The sequence below is a fragment of the Prinia subflava genome, chromosome 3 (assembly GCF_021018805.1).
Source record: "Prinia subflava isolate CZ2003 ecotype Zambia chromosome 3, Cam_Psub_1.2, whole genome shotgun sequence".
NCBI classification, from domain to species: Eukaryota; Metazoa; Chordata; class Aves; order Passeriformes; family Cisticolidae; genus Prinia; species Prinia subflava.
In genome coordinates, this window is record NC_086249.1 from 73212488 (window position 1) to 73224722 (window position 12235).

Genomic DNA, 12235 nt, shown 5'->3' on the forward strand with positions numbered 1-12235 from the left:
TAGAAACATAGTGCCTTTTCAGCACAAAAGCTGGAAGCAGCAGTAAATCTCCAGATCTCTGCTGTAAGGAAAGGAATGTGATTAACAGACAAAGAAACACTATTGAGATACAGAACAAATATCTCACAGAGTGACTCAAACCTCTGGAAATGCGGGCTTGCCATGCACAAAAGGTGTAACTTTGTGTTGCCCTAACCATCTTATTGCTTGGCAGCATTCATAGTGACTGATGACTGTCTCCTTCATTTCCTAAACAGTACCTGCTTTGGTTTTTGATTGCATTCAGACACCTAGATGTCAGTAGATCTCTGTGTTATCATAGACACAAACTACAAAAGAAATGTTGATATCCCACAACTGGTACCATCTTCATCTTGACAACTGTTTTTGAACTTCGCCATCTTCATTCTTGTAACAGGAGGTTACAGTAGTATTCCTGGGGATCCCAGCAAGCACTTAAATAGGCTGTATGTCTTTCTTGCCTCCCCAAACTCACACGGATTCAGAAAATAAAGGAAAATATATAAATTAATATATAAGTTAAAGCCTCCTCCCATCTTTTACCTCTAAAAAGAGTCTGTCCACCTTCTCAATTAAATATTCTTTATGGAGCGCAATGGCTTTTTCTCCTTCAAAAAGTTTCAGCATCACAACACCTCTGACTTGGTTTCCCCAGTTCATTGTTATTGTCAACATGCTGACATTTTTTCCTTTTCCTATTTAATCTTGCAATCCATAGTATATGCAGAATGCATTGGTATCCCCATCCATTCTGATGAGTAATGAAAATTTCTGTGTATAAAGTATCCATATGTCTGAACTTCTTAAAATTTCTAAATGAGTACAAAAGTAAGTTAAAATACAACATTTAATTTTTCTACAGATGATACATCTGATAAAACTGAGATGATAGAATACATAAATCTGATAGTGTTTATTTCCATATTCAGTAAAGATATTTGTTTCATGTAGAATTATTCCTGTTCTTATAACCACGAAAATTTGCTGGAGGAGCCTTAAGATCTGTGGCAATCACATTTTAGCACTTATTAAGCATGCTCATGGTGTCTCTTTGTTGCTCCAATCTAAAAGTATCTCTTTCAAGATATTGCTAGGCACATTGCCATTCGCGTCAGCTCTGACTGTCCCTAAAAGTATAGACCTGCACGCACACGTGTCACCATCCAAGCAGGAGTCGTGATAGGTTCGTGCAATCTCAGGGTGCAAAAGTACTCGAGGGGACAACAGTTTAATCACACAACAAATGCACCTTTATTGAGTGCCAACAACACTTGCGATAGAGGGAATGAGAAAGGAAAAACAGGATACAGAGCGAGGAAAGGGGGGCAGGGGGATATAGCTACCAACGGCAGAGCGACGTCCTCGTGGTGTGGCGTCTGCCAATGGATCCGTTGTCTTCACCGTGGGGAGATCTCAGAGTCGGTAAAGTTGTGGGGGCTTCTTCTAGTCCTTTTCAAAGCGACAGGCAGCTGGCCAAGAGGTGGGGAGAAACCCGGGGTCCGTTGAGGGAGCAGGTACAGGCACGATGGGTACAGCAAAGGCACAGGGCAGACCAGTCCGGCAGGGAGCGCGGTCAGCCCACCGTGAAGTCCCATTGTTTCACACGTACCAGTTCATGGTCATACCTGCGGCTGGGACCTGGCACACATCCCACCTCAGTCCGGGCCAGAACTCCTGTGCTGGGGGGTCCTTTGGTGTCTGTCCTTACAACGGTCGTGAGGCACGTGAAACTTTGGACCGTCCCTTACACCACCCCAAGACTCATGACTGTCATCCAGAGAACTCAGCACGATTCAGTAGCGTTGTGGTGAAGTCTTCAGGACTCATCAAGCCGTCAGTAGCATACCCCAGGAAAACAGGAAAACAGAGTACGGTATAGGAAAGGGATAAAGAAAAGTAGGAAAAAGAAAAAAGGGAAAAGAAAAAGGAAACAAAGCAAATGTTTAATTTTTTCCAATTAAATTCATATTCAATTAGTCATTAAAAAAATCAAACTATTTCAATTAATAATACAGTTAAACAATTTCAATCAGTAATAATCACAATAAAACAATTTATTCAAACAAAACAAATCACAAAAAATCAAAAATATGGCAATCAATTTAAAATAGACATCAAAAATCTTTATTTTACTGTTGGTGTAGTTCTCCTTGCGCCAATAACCTTGGGGGTATCTATGGTAAAAGAGTTATTGACCAAATTGTGTGCATCCATTATCAAAACCAATTGTTCTACCTGTTTCATTATTTTCCAATTCATGATATATAAAATTGCTGATAAAACAAAACCAATCAAAACCAAAATTAAAAGAACAATAATGGGGTGACACAATTTGTTCAAAACACCAGTGACCATCCAAAAAGGGTATCCCACCATTTGTGTTCAGCATCTTTTTTGACTCTCTCCAAAACATGGTGTTTTTTCTATGCTGTGATAAACTGTTACCAAAGTTCTCTGTCCACCTTCCTTGATTATGTCTAAAATTTTGATCAAGTCCTGGTGAAGCAATAATTGCTTTATTAAAGTAAGGTTCATCCCAACAGGGGAAGGGAAGAGCTTGTGAATGAGTGTATAATTGGACTAAAGGTAATGGTAAATGGTAATAATTGGTAAAAGGTAGTAAGAAGTAACTGGAGCTACATAGGAAAATTGACATCCCACAATTTTGCTAAAATTACAAAAACAAAAATTTGAGTGATTTTTAACATCTGTCACTACACCTTCTACAAACAAAGCATCACAAGCAGTTCTTATACACAACCATGGCCTATATATACAAGCACTGTTTCGAAAGTTTCATTAAAACAAACTTCAAAATGACAAACATTTTTTTCTGTATCTAGGCAAATGTCCTGAGCTCTAATTGCATTACCTTCACAGATGAACCCTTGTTGTTCTTGGACAATGCAAGTTTCCAAATTAACAGTTTGCCATTTCTCATCAATTTGACGGGCCCATTCGCTATGCTCGAAAGGATAGAGAATAGCTCCATCATGATTCAATCTTAAAACAATAATAGGGAATATCAAATATACTAAAGCATTACATATAATTAATACAAAGGCTGTGGCTATGTTTTTATAATGGAATTATAAGTAAAATTCACTAAGTTCCACCAGAATTAAAAATCCTTTTCAAAATCAGTGGCACTATTCCAAATTATTTTCTGAATTTCATGAGGGAAAGTGCCTTCTTCACCTTCTCTTATATTTGAGGCAACAACTGAGCCTGGATACAGCTGAGAGCCAAAGGAACGTTGTTTTGTGACAATTATCAAATTGTGGTCATTCACATTTATCTTTTCCCAGTTTGGTAATGTTTGATAACAGCCACTGATGGGTGTTGCAGTTTGGTCAAAACTCTAGCTGAGGCAGCCAATTTGCTCATTAGAACTTCCAAATCAATACTATTTAAGATTTCCAATTTTGTTCCCACAGCATCAATAATGTTTAAAATATTGCCAGTTTTATCATGGCTTTATGTGGTCTTTATGTCCCTCGGAGTTCTCCTGTGAAAAGTAAACACAACAGAGTCTGCCACCAAAAGGCAGAAAAGTTAGTATGAAGGAATTATCCAGTGTGTATTTATGCTTGGAGTTGTTGGGCAAAAAGCAGTGATTTTGGGACACCTGTTTACACCCCATCTGTCATTCACAGCTTTCAAAGCCTCCCACAGCTGAAGATCCCAACCTCCATCCTGAGGTTTAAGGAATTGTTTCAGGAGACTTAGTTCTTTCTACAATAACATTAGCTTGGGGGTAATAAGAGGTGTGAAAAGTCCATTTTATTCCGTCACCTTTTGCCCAATCCTGTACAACTTTAACAGTGAAATGGGACCCATTATCAGATTGAATTTCTTGTGGTTTGGGGAAAGTTCCAAACCATTCCTGCAATGCTTTAACAGTATTTTCTCCTGTAGCTCGTTTAAAAGCCTGTGCCTGTACCAACCCAGACACAATCTCTACTCCTACCAAAACCAAATGTTTACCTCCTGACTTCTTAAAGGGGCCAATACAATCTACCTGCCACGCATCCCGTAAATCTTTATTTTCTCTTAGATGCAAAGGGTCATCCTCCAAAGGGTGTCTTTCAAGCCGTTTGGGGCATTACTCACAGACTGAAATGCATGATTTACACATTTCTCTGGTACCTGGGCAGCCACAGGCGTGAGCTTCTCTGTATAAATCTTTTGCACCTGTGTGCTTTCCTTTAACATGCAGCCATTATAATAGGTGATTCCAGTCCTATGTAATCTGTTCCTTTTTCAGGGGATTCAGTCTGGCTAACTCATCTGCTCTATTGTTCCGCGTAATTTCCATCTGCGTAATTTCCATCTGTCTGATGAGAGGCAACCCACGCCAAGGCAAAATTTCCCTGGCTAGCAATGTTTAGACTCTCTTGCCATTTTTCCTTTTGCCAGACTGTGATTCTGTTAACCTCCCAATCATTCTGTTGCCAAAAAGGGAGCCACTCTGTACATCCTTTGCACACAGCATAGGAATCGGTATGGATACAGACAAGAGAAGTATTCTGTGTTGGAAAACACTCCAAACAGCTGTGAGCTCGCCCACCTGTGCACTGCCCTCTCCCTCTGTAATGATTTGTTCACCAGAGGAATTGTGTAGGGCCACGGCTCTGTATCTCTATACCTTCCCCTCTCCCCTCACAGAAGCATCAGTGAACCATGAATTTTCTGATTGTTCAGGGAAAAAAGGAGGGGCTACCTTGATCACAGAAACAGATTTGTCATGGCTATTACCCAAGCTCTCAGTTTCTTGAAGGGCTAAGTTTTTAACAGCACCTTCAGTTATCTTAAATGTGTTGCAATAATGTTCCATTTGAGCATACCATTTCCTCACTGAAGCCCTCTGGGCCACCCCGTCAGGGGCAGCAGCCCCAGTGGTGAAAATCTTAATAACTTTGAAAGGGTCTCTCAAAACAATGGGTTGTTGCCGTGTTATTTTTCCCCCTTCAACGAGAGCTAAGCAAACCACAAACTTCTCTTTTCAGCATCTTTGAAACCACGAGAATAAAAATCAACAGGCCTGGTGGGGCCTTCTGGCCCTTGTTGCCAAATGTGCACTGACAATCCAGAGGAGGCAAATCCCCACTCTACTAGAAAAGGATCTGTAGGATGAATAGGGACAAGGGCTTGGTGGGATGTTGCTTCAAAAAATCAACAATTGCAATGCTTTTTCCTGAGACAGGGTCCAATCCCAATTCACCCCTTTCCTCAGCAAATCATAAAGAGGTCTAGCAATGATAGAAAAGTCTGGAATGTGTTTTCTCCAAAACACTAACAATCTTAAAGCTTGCTGGAGATCTTTCGTGGATTCTGGCATTTGAATTTGATCTAAGGAAGTTAGGGTATCAGGGGGAATACATCATACCTCCTTTCCACCAAATTCCCAGAAACTTCACTTCCTGTGAAGGTTTCTGAATTTCCTCTGAGGGAATTTGTAAGTCAAGGCTTTCCAAGTGGGAAATCATTTTCTGTTGGGTATCCCCCACTACCTCTACTTCATCTCCCCCCACCAGAATATCATCAGTGTATTGATACACAGTTACATTGTCAGCTGTAGGAATTAGTTCTAATTCTCTAGCCAAAGCATGGTGGGCCAGAGTGGGAGAGTGTCAGTATCCGTGGGGGAGTCTAGTGAAGGTATGTTGCTGTCCTTCCCACACGAAAGCAAAACTGACCATGTCCTCTGGCTGTATAGGTATCATAAAAAACATGTCTTTAACATCTATAGTTGCCATGATGGTGTGAGCCTTTTCTTGAATCGATGTTATTAATTCAGCTAAATTTGGCACAGCTGCAGTGAGTGGATTTGTGTGGCATTTAGCCTGCAATAATCTACTGTCAATCTCCACTTATCATTAGGCTTTTGAACTGGCCAGACAAGAGAGTTAAAAGGAGAATGTGTGTTTAGTATTACCCCTTGATCTCGAAAATCCTGTATAACAAGTTTGATGCCCTCTTTAGCTCCAGAAGGAAGAGGGTATTGTTTCACATTGGTAATTTTACTGAAGGGGAGTGATGGTGCAGCTTGTAATAACCTGATATCAAGCTGGGGTATGCCTAAAGACCATAAACAGCCTTCTGAATCTGTCCACTGTCTGCCTGCTAAAACATCCATCCCCATTAAGCTATCTCTGATATCTCCAACTACCATTTTGATAGTCAATAAATTCTCTTCTTCAGGCAGCAAAAGTTTAATCAAAGCTACATGCATAACACCAGAGGTACCTAAAGCATTTAAAACACAATATTGTTTCCTCATTGCCACATTTCTGGGCATCTGTGATTGTTAATGCAGATATTTGTGCTCCAGTACCAACTAAAGAAGTAACAAATACACTTTTAGGGGCCAACAATTGCAGTAATCCATAAATCTCCAGTTATTTTATCATGTGTCAGCATTCTCAAATACACCCAATCTCCATCCCTCACCCCCTGAGAGACGGAGGGTCTAGTTTAACTGTTTGGACTCCATGGGGTGCACAGCGGGAGTATCTGAAAGCGGGAGTTGTTTTGGCTCAGCACCCAGTTTTGGCTCAGCACCCAGAACTGGTGGAAGGGATTGTTCTGGCTGGCTGCCCAAAACCTGTGGAGGGGGTGCAGTGGGTTGAGTGAGTTTAACAGCAGGAGAATGTGATACAATGGGTTTAGAAACATGCCAGTTAGTCACAATTTTACTTAATTTATTAATTGGCAAGCCATCCATTATTTCTTTGGGTACCCCCTTCCTCAGCCCTAAAGACCACCAATATTGGCGATTGGAAATTAATTTTCCCTTCTCAGTGTTGTCTTTAGGAGCAGTAATGTTAGGAGCAATGATGTGTTTGACACCTTTGGTTTTCTCTGATTTGTGTCCCGGAGAAACAATGTGTCTAAGATTTTTAGGGGTTTTGGGTTTTTCTGCTGAGGTATTTACAGATCCATACTTTCTGTTATAATTGATCAACTCTGCTGCGACTTCGCTCCATGTCCAGACCTTACGGTCACTCGCAGGAGAGCGCACTTGTGAATCTGGCAGTTGAGAGGGGGTTGAAAAGGGAGTATTATCAGGATCAGAGGGACCATGTTGATCACTTAGGTTATTGAGGAACCAGTCTAACCTATCAAGTGGGCTGTTTGTTGCTCTAGTTTTTTGTAAAAGAATCAGGGTGGGTTTCAGGGTCTCCGGCAAGCCTCGAATTAAAGGAGTCATAATTTCAGGCTTTACCGGCAATTGCATTTGTGGTCCATCATGTATCATTTGCAAGCAGGCAGCTTTGTGAGTGTTTTCCAGGGGCTGTTTGGGGGTACCAACTAAAGCTAAATGGTCTCTTTCCAAGGGGTTAAGCCCCCCTGCCCAGTGAGCTACGCATTGAGTCAGGGACCTTGGGTTATCTTTGTCTCCCATTGTTAAGAAAACCCCCTGTTCCCAATACTTACTGGCTTCTTGTTCTGTCAATTTAATTTGATCTCCTCTGGTGAGAGACACTTGGAAGACATGTTCTGTCTCTGATTCTTGTGGAAGTCGACTAAATTCCTTTTTCAGTTTTGCCAATTCGGTAGCTGTGTATGAGATTTCTTTAGTTGTAATATGTGGGTCGGAATCTTCCTCATTAATGTAATTATATTCTGTTTTAATTAATGGTCTCAATTTAGGCATCAAAGTTTCAGCCCAATCTGTCTTATCTTTTGGCAATTCCAATTCTTTTTGCAGACATATTTGATTAATACAAGGAGATTCCTTTTCACCAATAACTTTAGGTGGATCATCACATTTTGAATTTTTAACAGATAATTTTCTTAAAGCTGTTTTCAGTAAAAGATTATCTTTTCTTTCTTCATCTAGCTGTCCCTGCAAAATTGTAACTAAATCTTGAAAGGAATCTATTATTTTTTGTTCCTCACTCATTTTCACATTACGTTCTGTTATGGCAGCTGTGAGGCAAGCTCCCAAAACTGAAACAAGGATGTTCTTATTTCTGCCCAATTTGTACCTTGTTTCATGCTGTAAAGAGTATATCCTATCAATTACATTCTCCAAGTTAAACCAGTTAACTTTTGCCCATTCTTCCCCCTCAGGAGAGGGTCGGGCATTGTATTTTGCCAACAAGGCATAAAATGCAGTTTTATCCTTTACAATGAAGTCCTCAGCCATGTTTGTGAAGGGATCAAAAACCACGTCAGGGAGGCACTGTTTAGTTACACACACACACACAGCAGAGCTGTGTCTTCCCTTCTCTTCACTGGGTGGGTGGAGAGACCTATCTACCTGGGAGGTTCACCTTCAATTACAACACGGGATGTCTCCCCCTAACACCAGGTAGTCAGTCCCGACTTTTGCACTCAAAGTTCTTTTGTGAAATTCTGACAACAGAGCCCTCAATCGAGTTTGGGGTGCCTGTACACCTTAGGCGTGTGCAGTGTGCCGGGACTCAGAAAGGTCCCCTTGCTTTCTAACCACATTCACCGGGGTGACGGGCTAGGTGCAGCTGGAGCGAATCTTCCTCCCCCTGATACAGACTACACACAACCTTGCTACCCCTCTGTCTGTCAGAATCCTGTCAGTGATGCCAATTTATGTCACGATCCAAGCAGGAGTCGTGATAGGTTCGTGCGATCTCAGGGTGCAAAAGTACTCGAGGGGACAACAGTTTAATCACACAACAAATGCACCTTTATTGAGTGCCAACAACACTTGCGATAGAGGGAATGAGAAAGGAAAAACAGGATACAGAGCGAGGAAAGGGGGGCAGGGGGATATAGCTACCAACGGCAGAGCGACGTCCTCGTGGTGTGGCGTCTGCCAATGGATCCGTTGTCTTCACCATGCGGAGATTTCAGAGTCGGTAAAGTTGTGGGGGCTTCTTCTAGTCCTTTTCAAAGCGACAGGCAGCTGGCCAAGAGGTGGGGAGAAACCCGGGGTCCGTTGAGGGAGCAGGTACAGGCACGATGGGTACAGCAAAGGCACAGGGCAGACCAGTCCGGCAGGGAGCGCGGTCAGCCCACCGTGAAGTCCCATTGTTTCACACGTACCAGTTCATGGTCATACCTGCGGCTGGGACCTGGCACACATCCCACCTCAGTCCGGGCCAGAACTCCTGTGCTGGGGGGTCCTTTGGTGTCTGTCCTTACAACGGTCGTGAGGCACGTGAAACTTTGGACCGTCCCCCTTACAACATGTGCATCCAATGCTCAGCCTGCAGAAGGGGACACTGAGGGGAGGCCTCATGGTGGTTCACAGCTTCTTCTTGAGGGCAAGAGAAGGGGCAGGCACTGAGCTCTTCTCTGTGGTCACCAGTGACAGGACCCAAGGGAGTGGCCTGCAGGTGTTCTCTTATGTAATCCTTAAAATTAAAACTAAGAATGTGAGCGTTTGGAGTATGTGCTCTTTAGTTCTTAGAAGTTAGAGCATTTTACTGGTACTTGAAAGTTAAGGTTCATGATCAAATACGTAGAAAAAAGACGGGACGCACTGCCCTCCGGTGGAGATTCAGGTAATAAACATAAAAGCTCTACAGATGCTCTTGACCTTGGAGCCTCGGAAGTTATTTTCTGGAGCAGCTGGGATTACCGTTGAGCCAATTAATGAGTCTCTTCTCCACACCTTATTTTAATTTTCCCTAACTTCATGCTGTTGTCTTTGCAGCTATGATTTTACTGTACAAAAAGAAGAACATTTATTTTCCAGAATTAGGCAACTACATATTTGTATCTTACATCACATATGTGTACATATATTTTTTGTAAGCACATACACACACAGATATGTGCATACTGCATATATAATATATATATTATGTATATGGGTACTTCCCCCAAATATTTTATGTACTTGTTTATGCATTTTTCAAATTTAAATAACACAAGACCAGTGTTTTTTTATAGTCTGATACACAGCTTCTTTTTGTCTAGAGAATATGTAAGTGTTAACTGAAGTGAAACTGGGGCAATGCTGAGATTAGAGGTAGAACCTGCACATGCAGCAAAAACTAGACATATAACTGCAAGAGAGGCTCATGTATTCCATATAATTCATTGGCTGTCAAACACACAAATATCTAGGGATGCTGTTAGAAAACACTTATCCTTCTGTCCCAGAGAATGCAGGGTTAATAGACTCTGCCCAGTCTTCCCTTCTGAGGCTGCTTGCAGGCCTCAAGATCACAGCACAGAGAAAGCAAGCTGCAGACCAGAAGTTGCTCTCAGCAGCAGACATTGGTGTGGCAACAGCTGGGAAAGTCAGCACTGGCAGTGTGTGTAACTGTGATGCTCTTTCTATGTCGTGTAAATCAGAATGCTTGCAGCACTCCACTTTATACTGGAGGAGGATATAGCACATATTTGATATCAGGTAGAAACTAGCAGGAAGGAAGCATTCTTTTCTCTCTTCTATCTTGTGTTCCTACTGTCGACCTTGCAGCTCCTCCTGTTGGCCAGCACAGCCACAAAATCTTTCGTTCTGTGCTCCTCTTACTAGGACTTAGTTGTCTTCACACTGAAATTTTTTTCAAGACTCTACGCTTCTCCAATTTGCAATATTTTTTCTGTGGCAGAGGCCAAAAGCAAAGTAATTAATTTGAATTCCTGACATCTTTTCTTCAGTTATTCTTGGAAGGACACTTTTTACACTATTTAAATGTTCTGGCCAAGGATGACTCTTTGGGGCTTGGATAATGATTTCTGTATTGTTAAAAGTTGCTTTGTGAATGGCCATGTCCTCCTCCTGGGTGTTGCTACATCCATGTTTGATGTAGGTGCTTTCCTTTTCCCAGGAGATGGGCATGGACAAATGGGTTGTTATTCTTCTGGTACTAGTTATACTGCACTCCCCCAGCAGTTGTGAAGTTTCTTCCCAAGGTATGGTGTCTTTTGATAACTATGCTACTAAGATCTGCAAATTGTAATATGTAAAATAGGTAAAAAACATTTACAGGGACATTATGTATCCTACAGCCTGTGCATTTAAATCTTATTTCATCTCACTTCCTGTGGTCTCCACAAAATGTCTCCATAAGATTGTAGTACTACTCTACTTCAAATAGGAAGAAAATTCTGGGAAGTGGTCATCTACAGACATCAAGATATTACAGGCCTTCCAAGCTGGACAGAAGAGGAGGGAGTGTTTGGACCTGAGCTGACAAATTCATAGGGTTTCTTAAAAATGAGAACACAGAGGTAAGCAACAAAACTGTGAAAGAAATCTTAGGGTATCTGCTCTGAAGGCACCCCTTGAGTCTGGAAAAATCTAGAATATCCTTTCATAAACCACAAATCTAGTAGCACATATAAAGTAAACTCAAAATATCAAGGAGAATGGAGTGCTATATGAAGCAAGTAACTCCACTCAGAAGGTTGCTAGCTAAATACAAGCTGTATATAAAAAGACAAAAATAAAACATAGGATGAGGAATGTTAATTGACACCATGATTTTAAAACGAGTTACAGATGATTAGCTGATGAAATACAATCCATCTGCAAACAACTAAAGACCTTTTCCCCTACAGTAACAGAAATAAGAGGTATTAATTACTTCAGAAATTAGGCAGACACATTAGACTATGGCAAGGATTTTGGTGGCAGAAAAAGGTCCCTTGAAAAACCTAAGTGTGGACTCTTTGAATTGATGAGGTTATTGTAGAAAAGTCAAGCTGCCCTGTGAAAGGTGAAATGCTTATTCCCTTCATAGCAACTTTATAGCTAAGCCCTTAGAGTTCACTGATTTCCTCACAATGGAAGTGCACTGTTCCCCAAACACAATGATCTTGTGCTTGCACAGGTGGCTTAGGCAAATAATACATCTGGGCTGAAATATATACACCCATCACAATACACACAAAAGGAGGCACAAGAACTTAATGATCACAGTGTTCTTTACATGCTTGAAGGTGTTACGGTGATGACCACCGACTAAATGCATAGACAGAAAAGCAGAGAAGTCTAGAACAAAAATATTGAGGTCTCTGCAGTTCAGAGCTTTAATTGGTGTTTTGCTTCTGTTCAAAATACCTTGGATATTTGAAAAAGTCAATAGTTTCATAACCAACCTTGGACAAGCTAATCTTTGACTAGCACAGTCAGCCACGACACAAATTTTCTGATAACTGCTGGTGTCATTGATCTTCCCCTGGGTCAGCTCGCTGCAGCCTCGCACTTGCTGTGCCTGGCTTGCGAGGCCGCCATGGAGCAGTTAACAGCTCTCCATCAAACCTGTCC

At 41.6% G+C, this 12235-nt stretch overlaps 1 protein-coding gene across 1 annotated transcript; it reads right to left on the reverse strand.

Moving 5' to 3' along the window:
* Positions 1-1248: 1248 nt before the first annotated feature.
* On the reverse strand, positions 1249-9425 carry LOC134548087 (uncharacterized). The gene is made up of 2 exons (XM_063392452.1): positions 8789-9425; positions 1249-7584 (listed from the first exon to the last, which is right to left on the reverse strand). The coding sequence occupies exons 1-2, from the start codon at positions 8847-8849 to the stop codon at positions 6494-6496; spliced, it is 1152 nt and encodes a 383-aa protein (XP_063248522.1). The 5' UTR covers positions 8850-9425; the 3' UTR covers positions 1249-6493.
* Between the last annotated feature and the right edge of the window lie 2810 nt (positions 9426-12235).